Source organism: Montipora foliosa, chromosome 3 (assembly GCF_036669935.1).
Source record: "Montipora foliosa isolate CH-2021 chromosome 3, ASM3666993v2, whole genome shotgun sequence".
NCBI lineage: Eukaryota > Metazoa > Cnidaria > Anthozoa > Scleractinia > Acroporidae > Montipora > Montipora foliosa.
The window spans coordinates 47921794-47941793 of NC_090871.1; the positions used below are offsets into that span (position 1 = coordinate 47921794).

The 20000-nt window shown below is 39.8% G+C and overlaps 3 protein-coding genes across 3 annotated transcripts in view; 2 read left to right on the plus strand and 1 right to left on the minus strand.

Annotated features, from left to right (window-relative positions):
* Positions 1–2895: 2895 nt before the first annotated feature.
* On the plus strand, positions 2896–6096 carry LOC137994926 (uncharacterized). The gene is made up of 5 exons (XM_068840507.1): positions 2896–3078; positions 3195–3349; positions 3996–4300; positions 5472–5595; positions 6015–6096. Exons 2-5 carry the CDS (start codon positions 3221–3223, stop codon positions 6066–6068), a joined length of 612 nt encoding a protein of 203 aa, XP_068696608.1. The 5' UTR covers positions 2896–3078; positions 3195–3220; the 3' UTR covers positions 6069–6096.
* Positions 6097–6115: 19 nt separating this feature from the next.
* On the minus strand, positions 6116–11755 carry LOC137996026 (uncharacterized). The gene is made up of 6 exons (XM_068841465.1): positions 11639–11755; positions 11473–11527; positions 9509–9757; positions 8196–8534; positions 6887–7471; positions 6116–6598 (listed from the first exon to the last, which is right to left on the minus strand). The coding sequence occupies exons 1-6, from the start codon at positions 11753–11755 to the stop codon at positions 6381–6383; spliced, it is 1563 nt and encodes a 520-aa protein (XP_068697566.1). The 3' UTR covers positions 6116–6380.
* A 7958-nt stretch (positions 11756–19713) lies between these two features.
* LOC137994927 (tropomyosin-1-like) overlaps positions 19714–20000 on the plus strand; it is a 774-nt gene continuing 487 nt past the window's right edge. The window contains exon 1 of the mRNA XM_068840508.1: positions 19714–20000. This exon is cut by the window's right edge and continues 487 nt beyond it. Coding sequence (XP_068696609.1) covers positions 19730–20000 — 271 coding nt within the window. The 5' untranslated portion in view covers positions 19714–19729.

Below are 20000 nucleotides of genomic sequence, written 5' to 3' on the forward strand. Positions count from 1 at the left end.
GTACTTACACATTTCTTAAATTTAGTTCTGACCTGATTGATGTTAAAAGCAAGATTCTCACCCCTAGCAGATGCCCTACTTTCAAGCGCTTGCAAAATTGCTCCATTTGTCTGGTTTTTCATGTTGACAAAAATTAATTTTGTCTTATAACCACTATCATTAACAACGATGACAACTAAATCATTGGTAGCTGCCTTTGACCAATTGGTTCTTCGTCCTGGCTTTTTCTTGCTCTTGCCCTTCTTACAAAACAGAGCTTGTGCTTGTCCATCATCTTCTTCCACATCATCCCCATCATCATCCCGATCTTCTGAAGCACTCCAAGTTCTACAAAAACTGCAGTGGGTCAGTAATCTTAAATGTGTTGCCAAATTTAAAGCCTTTTTCTTCTTAACAAAGCTGCAAATTGGCCCATGTTTGGACCAAAAAGCCATGCAAATCCCCACTAAGGGGCTTGAAAATGTTCACAGATGCCCCACCATGGGGGAGGGGGGAGTCAAAATTACACTTTCTTAGGAAACAGTGTAAACTTACACAAATGCAACAGCAACATGATGCTCACAGTACATGTACTATGAAAAAGAGACACAACATGAATAATACACTCTTTGAAACTCTGCCTTCTTTTAAGATTACTCCGTTCGTTTATTTACTAGTGATTCTTTATTATTCACACGCAAAAAATATATTAAAACAAAGAAGCATGCACTACACACATATAGCAAATGCTAATGGGGGTTAGTACGGTACATAAACATTTCAAAGCTTCGATGTTCTTTGCAGTATAAAAAAAAACTCGTATGCTAGCTCGATGTGCACACTGCATTTTGTCATGTTAAATCTGCTGCCAATCAACAGTATCTTCGAGTCTATGAATCTCAAATTCGTTCACATACCTCTTCAAAGAAGATATAGAAGAAGTTTCATCTGTTGTACTCTGATCTTCTTTGTCGTCCGGTGTAGAAATACACGAGATGTCACTTTTATCAGCTGTACACCGGCTTGTTGTTACATTTAGTGCTGTCAACTGTTTTTCTTCGTAGCATGTTTGACAGTAAGCTATTGATCTTCCTATGACCCAGCCAGGAGAACCTTCATCTTCCTCGAACACCGAACACCGGTTACAAAAAGGATTTGAACATATAATACAACAATATCCCGTTTCACGAAAGCACGAAGAATACATTTCTTTTCCCTTTAGCGCCGCCATTTTCTCTGCGCGGGAAAAGCTCACTCTCGAAAATGCTGGATTGTGGGTAGGAAATACATTAAAATAATTTATGTATTGGATTCGACGCATGAGGAGTTCGACGTCTAAATCGAGAGTCGCACTTTGCCGTTTTATCCGACTGAGCCGGTCGAATAAAATAGTTGGGTCGACCCAAATCAAATTTGTCGAATTTAATTGATTCAAACGTCGAAATTCTCATGTGCCAAATCAAATGATTTGATTCGGCGCATGAAAAGTTCGACGTTTGAACCGGGCCTATAAGCGCCACTTAGAAAACATTTCTAGAGAGATAAAAGTACTCTGGATAGCCTAAAAAGTCTTTTCAAAGTAATTCCGGGGGAAACCGTCGTTGGGTGCCCCTGATAAAGCGCCTGTTATGCAGGCTGGAAGAATTTCTGCAAGTTCTCTGAGTTAACCAAAGATAACTTTGTTTATCTTCGCTAAACAACACTTCTAGAGGTCTCTAGAGAAAGCGTTACGCGCGAGAATGTGGAATTTTATAACACTCCACATCGCGTAGTCAGCCCTGCGGAGTGGTTCTCTTTTTCTCGCGCTCGCGGCGTGAATTGGTCAAATTTAACTCAAAGATTATTATTAGCCTCAATAGGCTTTTCAACAATTTTGAGGTCTCGAAGGTTTCAAGGATGCGATAAGCACACTCAAGTTTGAAGTTGTGTTGTGAACAAGCTCTAAATGAAACTGAGAATTTCTAGTTACCTGGCTAGGGTTTCCTGGTTTCGGAGGAAAAATCATAAAAAACAAATCCGAAACAAAACTATAGCAAGCTATAAAGTTGAATTTTATGATTTTTTATTTTGCTGTAGGGATTGTTCCAAGGTGGTAAATTCGGGAATAACGAACTTATTAAAGGGGCTAGGTCACGCAATTTCAGGCAATTTCAGCACTGATCGAATGGCCATAGAATTAACTAAAATATCAAAATAACTGTTCAAAACTATAGAAGAACTCTAACAAAACACAGGGAAGCCAAGAAAGGACATGGATGGACAAAACTGGAGAAGATTGAAATGGATTGAATTTGGGTAAATTTGAAAAACGTCGGCCCACCTTTTTCAAATTTATATCAGGCTATATCAAAATGTCATTTACAAAGCTGGAAAATCATTCTCAGTTGTTATGTGGCCGTGATTTTGCAAATGAAAGACTCTTGCTCTGCCAATTTGACGTTTAGAGCTCATAATTAACAAAATTAAACAAAATTACCTAAAATAGCGTGACCTAGCCCCTTTAAGGAAACATTTGTATTTGAAATATTTTGGGAAATATTATACCTTCACTCTGAATCAAAAACTGTGATGAATGTCTTTTACAACCAGTCAGCATATGCATGTGTCTGGACCAATACAAATATATAAATCAAATAAAACAAGAAGGTCTGTTCTGTGAAAAGTGTATGTATTTTTTTACCAACAAAACAAAGACCGAAAACAGAAGCTATTGAGCATTTCGTGGGTCAGTAGAAGTCATAAGACCTTGTGGTGGCTTGAAATCTTAACTAAACAAATTCAAAATCGAAGTCAACGGTTTCGAATGCATTTTACAGCCGATTTCAGTGCAGTGTATAGACCCGGGTTTTTGAAACATGATTCGCCCGTGCATGATTCGCCCGTGAGGTTACCAAGCCGAGGTTCGAACGATGAAAGCGCTGCACGAAGACTTAAGATGGCGAGTAATTTATCATCAACATTTATACGGCAGTTCTATTAAAGAGACCGCCCGGTGTCTTTTTACAAGTACTGCCTTTGTGTCAAAAATTCGCAAGCTGTACAGGGAGCGTGGTGAGGTAAGCCAGAAGAGAAGATATGGAAGGCAGAGAATCTTATCCTGTAAGTAATAATCGAAGCCTGCATGTGAAATTGTGCGAGTTTACTTGTATATGATGACATGTTACTCAAAAATAAGGTTTTATACCACAAACATTTCTTTTCAAATACTCGAACAGATAGGGAAAACAGAATTCTGGAGGCAATGATAAAAAGTAAGCCGGAACTGTATAAGGACGAGTATCAAGACTGGTTTCAAACAATCACAGGTACCCAGATTAGCATTGCAACTATGTGCAGGTCGATACTTCGCCTTGGATTTACATATAAAAAGGTAACTCTAAGCTCAATGGATTTTCTTTAGTTATGTAAAGAAGCTTTGGGTAATTATAATCTTTGCTTTGCTGAAGTGCGTGGAAGCATCTACCCCGATTTAACATGTTGTTGCCGGTTGTTGACAGCTGCTCGAGTTTTAATTGTAAAATATTAAGCTTATCACATCGATTTGTAACTTTAAAGTCGTCAGAACCAAGACTTTCGAATGGTTTCAACCGAAATATGAGCTTAGGAAGTGAATGCCAATGCTATTGAAAGGAAATATGGAGAAACCTATCTAGACACTTGTGTTCTCCATAGTTGCGGATCATTGCCAAACAGAGAAGTGAACTAGCAAGAGCAACTTACTGTCAATTTGTAGCTGATATACCGCAGGAAATGTTCTTGTTTATTGATGAAACAGCAAAAGACAAGAAGAAGTTACAGGCAATTGCAGTATTAATGTAAGCTTGTCGTGGATTTGCACCATTAAATCTTCAAGTTGAAGACCATGTTAAAATACCTGAACCTGTCAGCCATTGGTGAAAATCTGCCACCCATCTCAAGTCTAACCTTGTTTAATTCCAAAATAACATATACTTACTGGACATTCCATTCCTAGGAATCTTTTTCTCTCTCTAAGTTTGAGTTTTTCACCCATATAGAGAGAGATGGGGCACTTCCGGCCAGGACTCAGTTCTCATGTTGTTGGAGACTTTGTTAGGGAAGAGAGGTATAGTGTGGTGGCTGCAATGGATATCAATGGCATTGTTGCTACTCACACTGTACCCAATGCATTCAACACTGAGGATTTTAACTTTGCCTTAGAGAACTTCATTGCACCCAGCAATGGTAGATTTGTCTTAGGAGAGCCACGTTCTGTTGTGGTAATGGACAACTGCAGAATACATGATTCTGATGTCACTATCAACATCATCCGCCAGAAAGGAGGAATTGCAGCATTCTTACCGTATGTAACCATACACACAATTCATATATTAAAGTGCCACTAGGATCAAATTTTTACCTCTTAATCTCTTAGATGTATCACAGAATTCTTTGCATGTATGTATACAAAGACTTAATGCAATGCAAATCAGTCTGTGACGTCAAACCGGGAATATACCCATGCCCCATACTAGCTCGGTTGTGGAACAGATAACGGCTGGATTTCGTAACTTTTACAACATAAAAAAGTCAAGATTTAGTTTAAAAGGCGCAGTGTGTTTTGAACAGGTGCAAAGATTTATTTCAGCGAATAAAATATTTTGGGATTAGGTGCACTTTAAGTTTGAAAAATATGCATGTGAGATGACTGATGATGTCAAGCACTCAACCCAATATTACATCATGTATATAAATAGAGCTATCTTGGCCAATTTGCAGCGCAGACCATTGACACTTGGTAGGGTAATAGTTCTACAAAAAAAAACACCTACGGCTATAAAACATTTTGTTCCCATAGCAACTCGTTCTTTTCCAGTCTCCACCCACTTGATTTCAATGAGTGATTTTCAGCTCGAAAACCGTTAAGAAGGCCACAAACTAAAGCTAACATGTTTATATGCTTGTTGGATCATGTATATGAGGCACCATTTGCAAATATGAAAATGAAATGCCATAGGTAGCCATTAATGCCTTTAATATTGGGGAGGTCTGGAACCCATAATGTTGCCATGGTAACAAAACTGTTAAGCTGAAATTGTGGAGCACATTTAGTAGTAATGAAACATTTCTGATACAAATTGGGTGAGATCTTTTTTCATCATATTGATCAAAATTTGTTTGAGTATATGCAGCATCCCTTGGCTAATTTGCATATTTTAAAAACGTAAATGTAAATGAATATCTCTGAAACATAAAGAGATTTGAAAACAGTAAACATTTTTCCTCTCATGAAGGCTACTTGTCAATGTTTTAAAATGGCTTCGATAGAAAAGATGCGATTTTAGTCATAGGGGTCACTTTAAATGTGTTCTGCTTGTGTGCAGCAAAGATATTTGTTGAACCTGTCTGAAAAGTTCATATGAAGAAATATTGAAAAACATTTTCATGGCACTTATTGGCACTTAAATGCTAATGAGTGCATCCACAACACGTTGAAGTAAATTAATTTAAAAACTGTTTTTTCCTTTTGGTAGGCCCTATTCCCCAGACCTGAACCCAATCGAGTATGCTTTTTCTTTGGCTAAAGCAATTCTAAAGAGAGACAGGCACGTAACAAGAAGCAATCCAAAGTACTGCATGGCTAGAGCTCTCGAGGAGGTAATTGAAATGTATAAAATGTGGAGTTCTCCATATTTTGATTATTTGGAGCATGCCTATAAATTGCAGCCAACAAATTGCTGACTGCACACACTGTCATACAGTTTAGTCCCTGGTGTCGTCCCTTCTATTGAGTACATGCTTAGTTGTTATCCTCACAACATTTAAATGATGCATTCTCTGGTCCAGTGGGAATCCCCTTTTATCAAGTATGCAATTCAATTTCTTTGGGAAATATATTTCCAGCAATTCAACTGTACTGATCCTATGACGATAATTGGGAAAGGGGCATATTCTTCATGTCCAGAAGTGACACAGGTTAGCTAAAAATTGAATACTCAATCCACAAATTCCCTAAAAAGGTTTTCAATTTACACATGTAGTTGCATGTTTTACAAAAACCTTGTACTTCTTTTCAGATCACTGCAGATGATGCTCAGAGTTTCTTCACCGACAGTGGCTACAGATACTGAGAAAAAATTTGCAAATAAAGCATTACAACACTTGAGTTTACACATTTTATTGACTCAGTAACTACTGACTGGTATGAACCCACATGATCTGCCAACTTAGTCTAACTCAAACAGTACACAGTCCAGTGATGTTATTTTTAAAACTATGAATTTGCACAAAAATATTAACAATTTATTATCAAGTTATGGAGCGAAATTTTGAATAAATTAGTGACAGATGTTTCCTTCAGAAGTGATGGAAGAAACTGTAAACACAACAATGACAGAATTTATTTCTCTGAAGACTTTGGAACAACATACTTTTTCCTTTTGTTAACTGGTGTCTAGGCCAATGCTCTTTTTTGAAACAAATCCAAGTAAAATGGAACGATGCAACTGCTCATTCATTCCCAGTTGCTGAAGGCCTTCATTGTTCAAATGTGCTAGCACAGCACCGTCAATTTGCTGGTCTTGAAAGGACTGAACATATCTCCCCAACTTCAATGTTATCAATGCTTGTCCAACATCCTCAACACTCATTTGTAACAAACCTAAGAAGATGAGTAATGGACAATTATTTCAAATTAATAGAGTATGAGTAATCTCTTCTCATCATGAATTTTGAATTGTTCTGCACAAAGCAACCTGTTCCTTAACCCATTCATCAAAGTCAAAGGGCTCTGAATCATCACTTTCTGTTACATCAGAGCTCAGAGAATTACCGTTTTCTGGCAACTCTCTAATTGACTCTGGTGAACTGGAGGACCATGAGGGTGGAGACCAAGTATTGTACTTAATTTGCCTTCTAGTGGGAAGAAGACTTTCCTCAGTGCACTGACCTTGATTGCCTCCAGAGCTTTCTTTTGAACGCTGAATTGCAGGGGAACAAGGTGATGCACCATCACCAAAAAGGGGTCTGACTGTTGGGGACAATGCAGACAACAGCAAGGCATGCATGGAAGATTGCTGTTGTCTCTCCCATCGCCTCTCTTCCTCGCGTTGAAGGAGAAAATTGGTAAGTACATCATTTTGTCCCCTTGCACGTACAAATCCCATCCCTCTTTTTGGCAGGGGTTCTACATGAACCACAGTAAGATACTTTGACCAGTCAGGTTCTTCATGGCATCCTGACAGTGTTCCATCTTGTATCAAATCAGTCCACAAACTGAGATGCTTTATTCCATATCGATCTAGGGTTCCAGCTTGTTCGAGAGTCTTGCGAAGTTCCACATGACAGGTATTCCAATTGCTGTTGCCTGGCTTAAGTTTGCCTTCACCTTTGCCTTTCAGAAACTTTTGATAAGCAGCTTCATCATCACTTGCACCACTGTCACTGTCTGCTGGAGGGAATGTTTTCCTTCTTTTGGCTCTTTCATCATGAGGCATGATGGCTCTCCTTACTGCTGCTGATGAGTTTCCACCACCTCAAATAGAAATAGACCTTAGGATTATGCCCTATTTCAGACCATGTGAAGATACTGTTTAGAATTCTTGCTTTCCAATTTTCAATTAGTCACATGTATATGAATAATATATATATATATATATATATATATATATATATATATATATATATATATATTCTATAATTAGAGAATATCAGCAGATCTGAAATGGGAGAACAAACTGGCAAGAATATAAAGTCTATCAATCCAAACTGTGAAAACAATAATAATGAAATATTCAATATACCGGTAACTTGTATCCCAGACAAAAAGGCTACATGTTCTTTAATTGCTTCATCAGAATAGTTAATTTCACATTTCTACTGTTAATTTACAACTCTAATCAGTGCAGTTCAAACAAGGTGAAAAGCAAAAAGAAATCAGTGAGAATATTAATATCCCAGAAATTGAAATGTATCTTTTTAAATTCCTTGCCATATTTAAAAATAAAACAAACCACAGGAAGAGAAAAAAGCAATTGCCCCAAGGTACATGTAATTATTGATAACTGTTCCTAATGACTCAACTTCTTGTGAAACCCAAATAAAAAGTGCACAATCAAATGTTTACAAATTTATTAGCAGCAAATAATTGAAATCACTCCAGAAAAACAATTGTTTGTGATAATTTATGCAAACATATGCATCCACAACTTAGAGTATGACCATTATAGTTTATAGAAATACTGAACTAAGGGGCTTACTGGAAATCGTTGCCACAGCCAGCCTTAGATTCTTAACAGTTCCCCCTTGGCTGTATTCATCTTTAGCTGTGTTTAAATCAACATCGGTGCACAAGGTGTGGCACTGCTTTCCTTTCTTGGGAAGCCAAAAAAGACCCGCTTTAATGCAGACATCTGGGATTTGTTGCCGGATCAACTTCTTGATGGCATTAAGATTAACCAGAGAAGAAACATCATGTATAGTGTACACTGGTCCTTCTGCTGTCGAAGGAGGTTTTACTCCCGCAGTTACATAGATATTAAAGGTATAATCATCAGTATTTTGCAGGCGGGGAGATGATCGGGTGGGAGTTGCATATCCTGTAAAAACACCAATATTTTAATAATTCGAGAACAATGCAATGCCATCAGGATTTCTGCCAAGCAAATGGATGAATACAGTAAAAACCCGCATGTAAGAACCTAGTGGTTTCGAAGCCTGCTGGCAGAAATTTCCCATTTTTATACCCCTTAATACAAGAACCTGTTTAGCCAAGGAAAATTTATTAGATTCTTACATGTGAGTTATGGGATATTTTCATAAGCATTTGTAACAAGAAGTATAACTTTGCTGACTTTATAGTGTATATAATTGTTTAGTTAGTCTTGCTCAAGGCTCATGACATGACAGTTATAAATAAATGCTGTATCATAAGGGACCAAACCTATTTTTTCTGCTTGTACAGGAATGGTTTCTACTGAAAAAAATCTTATTAAGAACCAACTTTAGCCTACATTGCCAATAACTACCCCCAATTATAACAACCTGTTTTGCCAAACTTGAGAAAATGTAGGTTCACAGATAAGCCACGATTCCATTTCTTTTTCGCGCCCAATTCGGCGGTACGCTCACTGGGTTCACCACAGGAGACAAAAAAAACACTAAACGTGAGATGACAGAAATTGTCGCTGGAAAAAAATATTACAAGTCTTCAGCGATCGGTGGTGAGAGCCAAACTAGCAAAACTACATTTATTGACAGGAAGACGCGAGATGTTCTTTACTTGTTTGTGTTCATTTTAGTGTCCTTTATTGGCGTATTTTCATTCAAGATTCAATTTTTTTTATTTTTGGTGAGCACAGATAACACCAATCATGATGACACCATGAAACGCACATGTTTTTGTCGCCCCACCGAATGGACGCAAATTTAGCAAGGCAAGACTACGTTTGGCAACAGTTAAACATTCGTGAGACTAAACTTTCAAAAATAAGGGGATAAGGTAAAGAAATTGCAATTTGCCACCGAAAATCTTACTTGCCCAGTCAAATGTTGCTACTTGTAGTGTACTCACCCCTTCTGTGCCAGTCGCAGGCTAACTTAATAATGGCAGTACTTCTTTTTCCATTCTTCTGGCGTAAAGGGTACTCCAGCGATGCTGCTAAAACCCCATCATCCCCCACCAGGCCTGTTAACGACAGAGATCGCGAGCTTTTGTTCACAACATATATTTTGTCAACAATGACATCGCTAACAGCAACAGATTCCACTTCAGCTACCGAACGTCGAATTGCCCCTTTCCACGCGCTAAAGGATTCTTCATCTGGCAAAAAAACAGTTCGATGGAACGTCTTTTGCTTTACCCTCCTTCGTTTTAACGTAAAGCTGGGCCTGCCCCCCGCTTATTATGGAAGACACCTCGCTTGGAGCCTCACTAGTATCCGTCTCGGCTACCCCACCACAGTTACTTTCCACCATTTTCCACCACGTGCAAGTGCTTCTTCTCAGAATCACGTGATCATGGTCGAATCATGACAGGCGAATCATGCACGGGCGAATCATGTTTCAAAAACCAGGGTCTATACACTGCACTGAAATCGCCTGTAATTCTGCTTTTTCCCCCTGAAGAAAACTATTTTACCATTGTGGTAACGGAGTTTCATCAAGCGATGACAGTTTCAGTTCGAAGTTGCGATCTCAATGATTTCGCTGCGGCAATGTGGCTGAACAAACGTTTTTCAGTCGTCATATAAAAAGTTTATTTACGGCTCTCACCAACACAGCTGAAAGCTAGAAATCACATTTTCACTGTAAAAACATATTACAAGCAACAGTAAGTAGTCCTTTTGCACTAAACTTTGCGTTTAGTATGAATTCCTTCAGCGGGCCGTCTAATTTGCATACATTTTATTAAATTAAATTCTCAAAATGCTTACTCCAGTGTCAGGGCTGTATTTAATTTCCAGAGCTAAAACTTTCCCGTAATTGACTTCAATAGCCAAGGCTTTATTCTATATGGGTTTTACTAGGAAGCGGCATATACCAGAGGGCTTTTTCAACGGTTTAAGTTCGCTTTCATTTTCTAACTTAAACATTTCAAGAGACACAAATATGTCCTTTTTAAACTTGTCGATTGTAAATGTAAAAAAATTATTTCTTCAAATTTTCTTTTAGGGCTTTAAAGATTAAGAACGAAATAATATTCGCCTGAAGTTTCGATGTTAGGGATTGTTTCTTATGCGTTCACCGTTTTCTCGAATTTGAGGTCGGATTCTGTTGTTTTTAAGCGCGAAAAACCAGCAATAAATCGATTTTTCAAACTCTTTGTTCTTTCTCCCGTACAATGAATCGCTTGAACCCAAAACTATTTTTTCTTGAATTAGGTCACTAAAAGGGATGTTTCGGCAAAAGAAAAAAAATCGATTTTTTTTACGAGTGTCTTGCGATTTTCGATTTTCTCGGAAAATGTCTCTTAAATTAGAGAATGCAAATTAGGCTAATTCAGCGCTAGCGAAGGAATATTTGCGACAGCGAATAAGTTTTAGCTATAGCGAATGGCTTTTAGCGATAGCCAATGTGTATTAGCGACATTGAATGGAATTTAGCGACAGCGAATGAGTTTTAGCAACTGCGAATGTAGCTTAGCGATAGCGAATGAGGTTTAACGATAGCGAATGAGCTTTAGCGCTAGCGAATGAGTTTTAGCGACAGAGAATGAGTTTTAGCGACAGTGAATGAGTTTTAGCGAAAGCGAATGAGTTCTAGCGATAGCGAATGAAATTTAGCGATAACAAATAAGCATTGGCGACAGCGAATGGAATCTAGGGACATGGGATACAACTCAGCGAAAACTCAAACATTTGGACGACCATAGGCATCATGTTGAATAGCCTTCAAACAATCGTACAATTGTATGTTGCGTCGCCCGCTATCATGTATTCGAATTACAGCGATCTGAACTTCCAATAGGAATAATGCCGATGGAATTTGGAAAATAGCAAATTTTGTGAAGTATATACATTTCCCTCGTTATCTTACCTTGTCTTGACCCTGTGCGTTGGTAAAAAAACTGGAATGATTTCCGTACAGGTCCCTACTTCATTATGCATGCAGAATATATTAATTATTCATTCGCGCTATTGTTTTCTAGAACAATGCGTATACCCAAGGGAATCGAATATATACATGGCTAATTTGTACTTACGGGATGATCAAAAGTGGATCTCATTCTCTCTCTCTCTCTCTCGCTCGCTCCCTCTCTTTTTTCACCCTCTCTCTTTTCTTTGCCCTTTTTGCTCACAACGTCTCTCTTTCTTTTCATCCCAGCTTTCCTCTTTCGATTCCTTTGTCCTGTCTGTCTTCTCCAGATCCCGCTCGGCTTTTTCTGTCCTTTTTTCGAAGTCTCTCGCAGTCTGCCTTGAACTCCGTACCACTGTAAACCTCTGGATTACTTGTCCCTCTTCTAGACCACTGAGCTAACGTGTCAAGTTGCTAATTCACACCTTGATAATGATATTTCTTTGGAATTCTGGACGACAATTTACATAACAATGATAAGTAATTATTTACGCGTGCCGTGCCGACCACCAATAAATGCACTGATTTTGCTTCTTTTGAAACAACGTCACCCCTTAATAATGCTAACCGTAACCCTTTAGGCTTAAGGTTGGCCGCCTCTCAAGAATCAAATATAAACTTATGGAAACTATCCCGACTTTTAGCCGATCACGAGCGGTGCATAGAGTGGTGCAAAGAGCACAATCTACTCTCGTCGTCAATGAAATGCCCTAAACCTGAGTGCGGAAACGCACTCAAATGGCAAAGACGAACTGCATCGGGGGATGGATTTGTTTGGCGATGCTCTAGAAAAAACTGCAATGGACAAGCTTCAATCCACCAGAAGTCATGGTTTTTGGTAGTAAGCTTTCCCTTGAAAAAATATTAGCCCTAACTTACGCTTGGGCGCATAAATGCACCACAACACAAGCAGTGCACGAAACCGCGTTAGACGAAGAAACCACCTCGACAGAAACGGTGATACATTGGCATAACTATTGCCGGGAGGTTTATGCAGATAGAATAATGAAACAACATGCGAGGCCAATAGGCGGTCCTGGTACAACTGTTGACATTGAGGAGTCCAAGTTTGGCAAGATGAAGTATCACAAAGGTCGCTACATCGAAGGACAGTGGGTCTTTGGTGGCATTTGCCGGGAAACCAAGGCCTGCTTCCTTGTCCTGGTAGAGCGCAGGGATAAAGAGACACTCTTGCCAATTATCCGCGCTCAAGTATTGCCTGGAACACGCGTGATTAGCGACATGTGGAAAGCTTACGATTGCCTACAAGACGAGGGCTATCATCATGTCAGAGTTAACCATCGCCTAAACTTCGTTGACCCAGACACGCTTGCCCACACGCAGCCCATTGAAAATACATGGTGGGGAGTAAAACGAAGTATGCCTCGTACAGGAACATCCGTGGATCTGTTTGAAAGCTACCTACAGGAGTGGTTATGGCGTCAGCAAAACAAAAGTGATCCATTCGGAAACATCATTGAGCATATCGCTGATTTGTACAATGTGCGATAAAGAGCCCTCTCTATGTACCGCTCGTGATTCGGCGAAAAGAGCCGTACATTATACAGGAAAGAAAACAAACCCTCACTTTGCAGTGCTTTGGTGAACTGACAAAGAAACGATTGACAATTTTAAGAGCAAAAAGAAGGTAGGCATTCAATTTCTGCAAACTTTTATTTGGTCCGTTTGTTTTGTACATGGGAATCTGAACCGTATTTGTACAAAGATTTCTTAAAATTCCACTTCTTTCGCTTATTTTAAAATTGACAAATGGCTAAAATTGCTAGAAAAGTGCAAAAATTAAGTTGAAAATGTTCGATTTTCCGTATTTCAGTCAAAATTTTTACCGATTTTATTTAAGTCCATATAGACTTAGAAAAAAAAACCTCTGAGAAGACCAAACAAAGCGCTACACTCCCAAAGGGCGTCTATTGTTATCGCTATTGTTTTCTTGAAACAAAGGACCGTATGCATAATGAAGTAGGGACCTGTGCGGAAATCTTGCCAAAAAACTTATTCATCAGTGAGTCAACCTTCAATGGCCGACAGCCTGAGCCAACTCGAAACTATTCCGCTTTCTGTTTGTCCCCAGGCTGAGCCCACGCGAATAATAAAGTACTACGTAATGTACGCGTTACGAGAATGCGGACGGTCTCAGACTTTTACAGCCTCTTTCCCTTAAAACCAGCAAAATGTTCAGACGTATTCACATTACTTAATTTTTGCGAAACAATTGTACACAATTTACTGTTAAAAATTCGTGTGTGCCTTTTCGGATCGCTTCGTGTATCCGGAGTTTTTATGCGTACGTAAGTTGTTTTCAGTGATAGCGTGGCCGCTGTCCAACATATACGAGGCTCTGTGCCGTGACTGTGATGGGTAAAATTAACGCCCGGGCGGAGTGTGGGGATACACGTCACAGGTCATTGTTTTACTAATACAGAAAGTATCCTAAACATGCATAAAAGCTAACCTTAGGCCTAATTAGACCTAAATAAAAGTTTTTAGGCCTAAAGTTAACTTTCATTTTTTTTTAACGCTAGATACCCGGCGATTTTCGTTTCGGAACCTCGTGTGATATCAAATATTACATTAGGTGTGAAGTAGACTTGGACATACTGTATAAGTCATCACTTTTCTAGGGACCTTACAAATCGATAGAAATCGGTCATCGTTAACTAATCGATTACTCGATAATACTCGATAATTGTTAATCGATTAGCTATAATAATCGATAAATATCGATAATCACAAGATTTGGCTGGTATTTACTATCGATTATATCGGTTTACTCGGTCGAGAGAACAAGTCATCTCAGAGTTAAGGAACGCTTTTGACAGTTTTTGTCTTAAAACCTCTCCCGTTCCTGGCCATGAAATCTGCGATAAGTCAGGTCCGTTTCAAGCGTCGAACTTTTCATGTGCCGAATCTAATGCAAATGATAAAAATCAATTGTTTTCGCTCATTTGCATTAGATTCGGCACATGAAAAGTCCAAAGTTTGAAACGGACCTAATTCCCATTTGAAACAATGTTTAAAACTGGAGTTCAGTTGAAAACAGCACACTTTAAAGATCAGTGTAACCTTGTATCAGATGTATATGCTGACAGGTCTATAAACGCCAAAAACGTGGCGTACCTCCTCCTCCAACAGAAACCAGGCTGAATTGAGCCAATCGTTTAATGACTTTCGTTTCTGCATTAGCTGCATATCGGTATCTAATCGCTTATACACACAGGAAACACTATTTCCAGCTATTTCCGGAGATCTGGTGATAGCAGACGTGATGACGAAAGGTCACGAAATCGACATTTTCGATATAAATCGATGGACATCGATTAAATCGAGCTGTAATTACCAAAATCGATCAAAATCGATAATCGCAAGAAACCTCTGCTATCCATTATTTTCGATTTTTGATATTAATCGATAATTAGTGTAGAAAGTTATCGATTACAATCAATTTTATCGAGTATCGAAATTATAGATTTGTAATCTCCCACTTTTCTACGTCCAACATGCTAGGTCAAATATCCACAAGAAAATATATCAGCGGAGCTTCGTGCGCGCCGAAGGCCCGCGCGCGCGCGCGCGCGCGGAGCACCATAGTTAAGAAAATATGGTAACCCATCGATGCGAGAAATTTTGGTTTTAAAGCCATGACGTCATCGATCGTCCGTACATACGTCCGTACGTCTAGCCCTCCATGTATGCCAATGTGACTAGTATCATACTAATTTACAGCATGCATCTTTAATATTGGGCATCCATGCTTTGATCAATTGTTACCAGTCAAAACAAGGTCTCCGCTGACCAGTATCACGTGAATATATCGCGGGCTCAAGCTTAGAGGTCAACGAGGTCAGTTGTTTTTTGGGGCGTTGACCGCTGACCAGGAACTGGTTTTCGATTTGGTTGCAGGCTCAACTCAGGTTAACTCACCACAACATAAACGAGGCTTCATTTTTCGCGCGCTTTCTGTGGCTCGACGCGGCTACACAGCCACACTACATCAACCATAGTTAGTTCTTTCAGAGTCAACGCTTTTCGTGTTCAGGTGAAAAACGGTTTGGAAAATGTTTTCTTTCTGCATTTTTCGCTGTCAATCCAGTTTGACATGTCATGATAGCTGTGGTCCACACTGGAGGCTACGCAGTTATTCAAGTCAAAAATCGGAGGGATATAAATTAAAGCTGAGCGTTTATTTTTAATTTGCTTAGAGCTGTTGTATTGCAATTTTTGGCATATCTTTAGAAGCTCTGATAAGGTTACATGATGCCTGAAGGACCTATGACTAGAACAGAAACGAAAGAAGAGCGAAAGAGAACGACAACGACAAAACAGAATACCAGTAATAGCCCATAGTGCAAGAAGTTACTCCACAAATTCTTTCCCTGGGCACTAAACCGTTTGTTATTTTCAAAAAGTGTTTTAATCGGTTTTTCCTTTGTTCAGGAATTAAAGTCGAGTTTTTATTGTCAGCTGGAAGCAAATAACAATCATCTGTACTCTTTTGGACACAAAGAAAAAATTGATTTGTTTGTTTGTTTTGCTCTATAATGCGATCGAAAAACTTGAGTGCTTTTTAATTGGTTTTCGATGTGCTTCGGCAGTGACAAGAAAATTTTGCCCTTATGTTATGTTGATCGTCCATCATAGTGATGAGGACCAACACTTCCTTCTACGTTGTTGATAGGTTTTGCTGTGTCCGGAGATGGCTGGTGAGTCCAATCCGGGCACGGAAGTAGCGATCACAATGGTGGCACTTGTAGTCGCCCTCTGTTGTGGTTGAGGTGCTGGCTAACCTGACTTGCTAACCTGACTTTCCTATTGCCTCGTTTCTCCTGAGCAGCGAGTGTTCTTGCTAATTCTGAGATTTTAACACCAAGATTGATCATATAGCGCCAGTTTGGTCGATCGCTGGCGAAGGATTCCCAACTTTCCCAATTGATGTTCATAGCCTTGAGAGAGGATTTCAGGACATCCTTGCATCTCTTTTTCTAACCGCCCGCAGTTCTCTTGCCTGTTGAGAGCTTGTTATAGAAGAGCTGTTTTGGAATTCTGTAGTCAGGGAATCTGTGCAAGTGTCCGGCCCAGCGAAGTTGGCTTCTCTGTAGAAGAGTATGGATGGATGGTAAGTTTGCTCTCTTTAGGACCTCTGCGTCGGGAATTTTCTCTTGCCACTTGATTTTTAGAATTTTACGTAGTCTTGTTGTATGTAAATGCTGTAGTTTGCATGCATGTCTCCTGTAGACTGTCCAGGTTTCACACGCATACAGGGGAGTGGTGAGGACGACCGAGTTATAGACTTTGAGCTTGGTTGCTAGAGTTATACCTCTTCTATCCCATACTGTGTGTCTGAGCCTGCCAAATGCTGCACTGGCTTTTGCAATACGGTTTTTGACTTCATCGTCTACATGGACGCAGCGAGATAGTTTGCTGCCAAGGTATGTGAAGCTGTCAACTGACTGCAAGTTGGTACCCTTGACCTTGTTGTTAGGCTGTTAGTATGTTGTACCAGGTGCAGGCTGGTGCATCACTTCCGTCTTCTTGGTGCTAATGGTAAAACCAAAGTTGTCACAGGCCCCTGTGATTGCTCTTCAGTAGTAGCAATTAGGGCACAGTCGTCAGCAAAGAGAAGATCAAGTATCTTTGTTAGGTGTACTTTGGTTGGTTCTTCCAGACGTCTCGGATTGAATAGTTTGCCATCAGTTCTGTACCGAATTTCAAGACCAGGATCTTCGTCAGTGTATGCATCGGAGAGCATGGCTGAGAACATGATGGAAAACAGTGTCGGAGCCAAAACACATTCGTGTTTTACATCACTGCTGACGAGAATTTATTTAAAGTTTCAATCTGCATACGACTGTACTTCGTCTGCCTTTCCACTAAGCCATTGGTCTTGTATGGCGCGGAGCTTGAACTGTACTTTGCGTAGGCTCGATTACCAGCCGCTGTTTCGGGAAATGAGCCAGCGCTCACTCCCGAAATCTCGGCTGGACTCGTCAGGTGAGCCATTGTTAATCTCCGCCAATCAGAAACTCGCCTGCACAAATCCGTCTGGCATAAATTATATGTCTTGGCTGCGAAGGTATTCTTTGACTCGGCCTGTTCGAGGTTTACAGTGCTTTTAAGGTAGGAAACATCCAAGATTGCAACAGCGAAAAGTGTTCGAGAAGCTGGAGAATGGGAACTGTGTCGTTTTCTACGGCCTGAGTTCGCAAACTTCACTGATTTTCCAGTTGGCGCCAAGGTCAAAATACGGCTTTCAAATCCATTTCTATTGCAATTTTCTCCTCATACTTCGCTAATGTAAAAGCAAGTAAAATTCCTCAAGATCAATTGAAAGTACTGCTGAGTTTATTGGTGGCAAAACGAGGGGGCCGATGAGGTCGACCGAGAGCTGAAGCCGCCGAAGATTTTTTTGATCATTCGCCGGTTGAATTCAAGCTCACATTGATCATTCTGATCATTTAACCACAAACTCAAGCTCGTATCATCTGGAAACTTCGCACAGACGTTTTAAGCATTGTTATATAATTTCTGTTTTCTTAAAATCAGTGTTTTGGGGATGTCTAATGCTATTTCCCCGCAACTATTGACTTCGCATAAATTATATTTTGAATTTACGTCACAGACACAATCTATCGCTCACGCGTCCAGCCGTCTCTTCTCGGGGAGGATACCCGAACTCGAGTGAGCGGCGGAAATCGAGCCTATACTTTGCGCCGACATTCTGTGAACCCTGCTTTTTTAATTGATTCTGAATTTGGGTCGAAAGAGATCTGAGGAGAATGTGCTGCCTTTGTAATTACTTCTGCAAATAGTTAGACTTTCAAGTCTTCTCGGATAAGGACTGTAAACCGGAGGTCCCGTCTCATAACCCTTGTTGGAATTAAATAGTATGGGACGTTAAAGAACGCATTCACTGTTCGATTAGAGTAGAGTACGTAGTCCCCGGTGTTGTGGTGTCACCTTATCTGGACGGGGGCATCTTTCACTTCCACAAAATTAATTGTAAACTGCGTAACAAGCAGTCTGGCTAAAGTACCCCTCAACGTATTGTAAAATTAGTGCTGAAAAGCCCCGTGGGGGAGAGACTAATAGCAAATCATTGTATCTCATTGTATCTCATTGCAATGAAAGGCAAGATGGAGTCTTAGCTTCTCTTCCAGAAGGGAGTTGATTTGCTTGTCGTTTTCATCGAACCAGTCTTGATGTTTCCTTTTAACTGGACACTCCTTTTAAGTGGATTTTTCTTTTAACTGGACTTATGTTGTAAACACATAATCGCAATGAGTTCTCGTAAAATTATGGGGAAATTTCACTAACGTGAGTTTTCAGAAGTTTGTTTACAGAGGGTCGGCCGTCGAGTTGGCAAATCATAGAGCCGTACGTGAGTACAGAAGAAAAATCTCATCTCAGCGTAAGGGACCCTTTTTTGACCATATTTGGGTGTACGTAATACACAATATTTGGGTAGTGACGTCACGTTTTTGCACGTGGGGTTATACCTACAAATTTCGGACAGAACGAGCGTGTTCGCTCGTCGATTTCGAACCAGCGTGTTCGCTTGCGAACCAGCGTGTTCAATTGTCAATTTCGAACCAGCGTGTTCGCTTGTCAATTTTAAACCAGTGCTTTCTTTCGTCGATTGCACGTTTTTAAAGACTTCAGATCAAAGAATTGAACAAATTACTATAACACATCTTCTTATAGCACAAATAATTGTCCTTGAAAATCAGCGTTGCGTAATTAAAATCACTCACAACTTGGACAAAGCGGGGGTAGACAATATTTCTTGATTACTGCGTTCAACACACATTTATTATCTGGTTAATCGCCGTTACAAACCGACAACTAAATGTTGGGTTCTTTAGCTTAGCAACATTGCTTTTCAGGGTTCATTCAATGTGAAATACAGTGCTGTTATTATTATTGTTATTATAATTTTCCTTCATCACCACGTGCGTTCTCTGGACAAAGAGTATAATGAGAGATTGGGTCGGGCAAGATGTTGGTGTAGACGTGTTTGTGTTAGCTCCGTTCTTGGATATGGCACATGGCCAAAAATATTAAAAGAAAAACGTGGAAAAGCTCCTCAACATCCTCTACTGAAGAAAACTTCTCGCCCAATGACAAAAGAATAAAACATAACGTATCATTCACAGATTCTGAGCGTAGAAGCGAGTCGGATGAGGTGCTCACTTTGCTGAACATGGCGGAGACGGTAATGCCAAAACTAGACCAAGTGTTAGAAAAGCTACAAAAATTAGAAGATCAAATTCAATCAGTGGACGAGAAAGTAAGTAGCCTTCAAGTTAAGGTCGAAAGTTTCGAGGTGTTTAAGAAGGAGACAGAAACGAAGATTAAAGAGCTTGAGGACGGTTTGAACTTCGCTAATGCAGAAAGAGAGTCGTTCAAGAAGAATTTTCAAGAAATACAGAGTCAAGTTCACCTTCTCAGAGACGAGAAACTGTATATGGAGG

Bases quoted from the DNA above. Each gene is read 5' to 3' on its own strand.
- LOC137994926 (XM_068840507.1), top strand. From the start codon at position 3,221: ATGATAAAAAGTAAGCCGGAACTGTATAAGGACGAGTATCAAGACTGG. The intron at 4,301-5,471 runs GTATGTAACCAT...TCCTTTTGGTAG, and splicing joins GGAATTGCAGCATTCTTACC to GCCCTATTCCCCAGACCTGA. The intron at 5,596-6,014 runs GTAATTGAAATG...ACTTCTTTTCAG, and splicing joins TGGCTAGAGCTCTCGAGGAG to ATCACTGCAGATGATGCTCA.
- LOC137996026 (XM_068841465.1), bottom strand. From the start codon at position 11,755: ATGAAAAGAAAGAGAGACGTTGTGAGCAAAAAGGGCAAAGAAAAGAGA. The intron at 8,535-9,508 runs GTGAGTACACTA...GTGTTTTTACAG, and splicing joins CTGCGACTGGCACAGAAGGG to GATATGCAACTCCCACCCGA. The intron at 7,472-8,195 runs GTAAGCCCCTTA...TTTCTATTTGAG, and splicing joins GGCTGTGGCAACGATTTCCA to GTGGTGGAAACTCATCAGCA.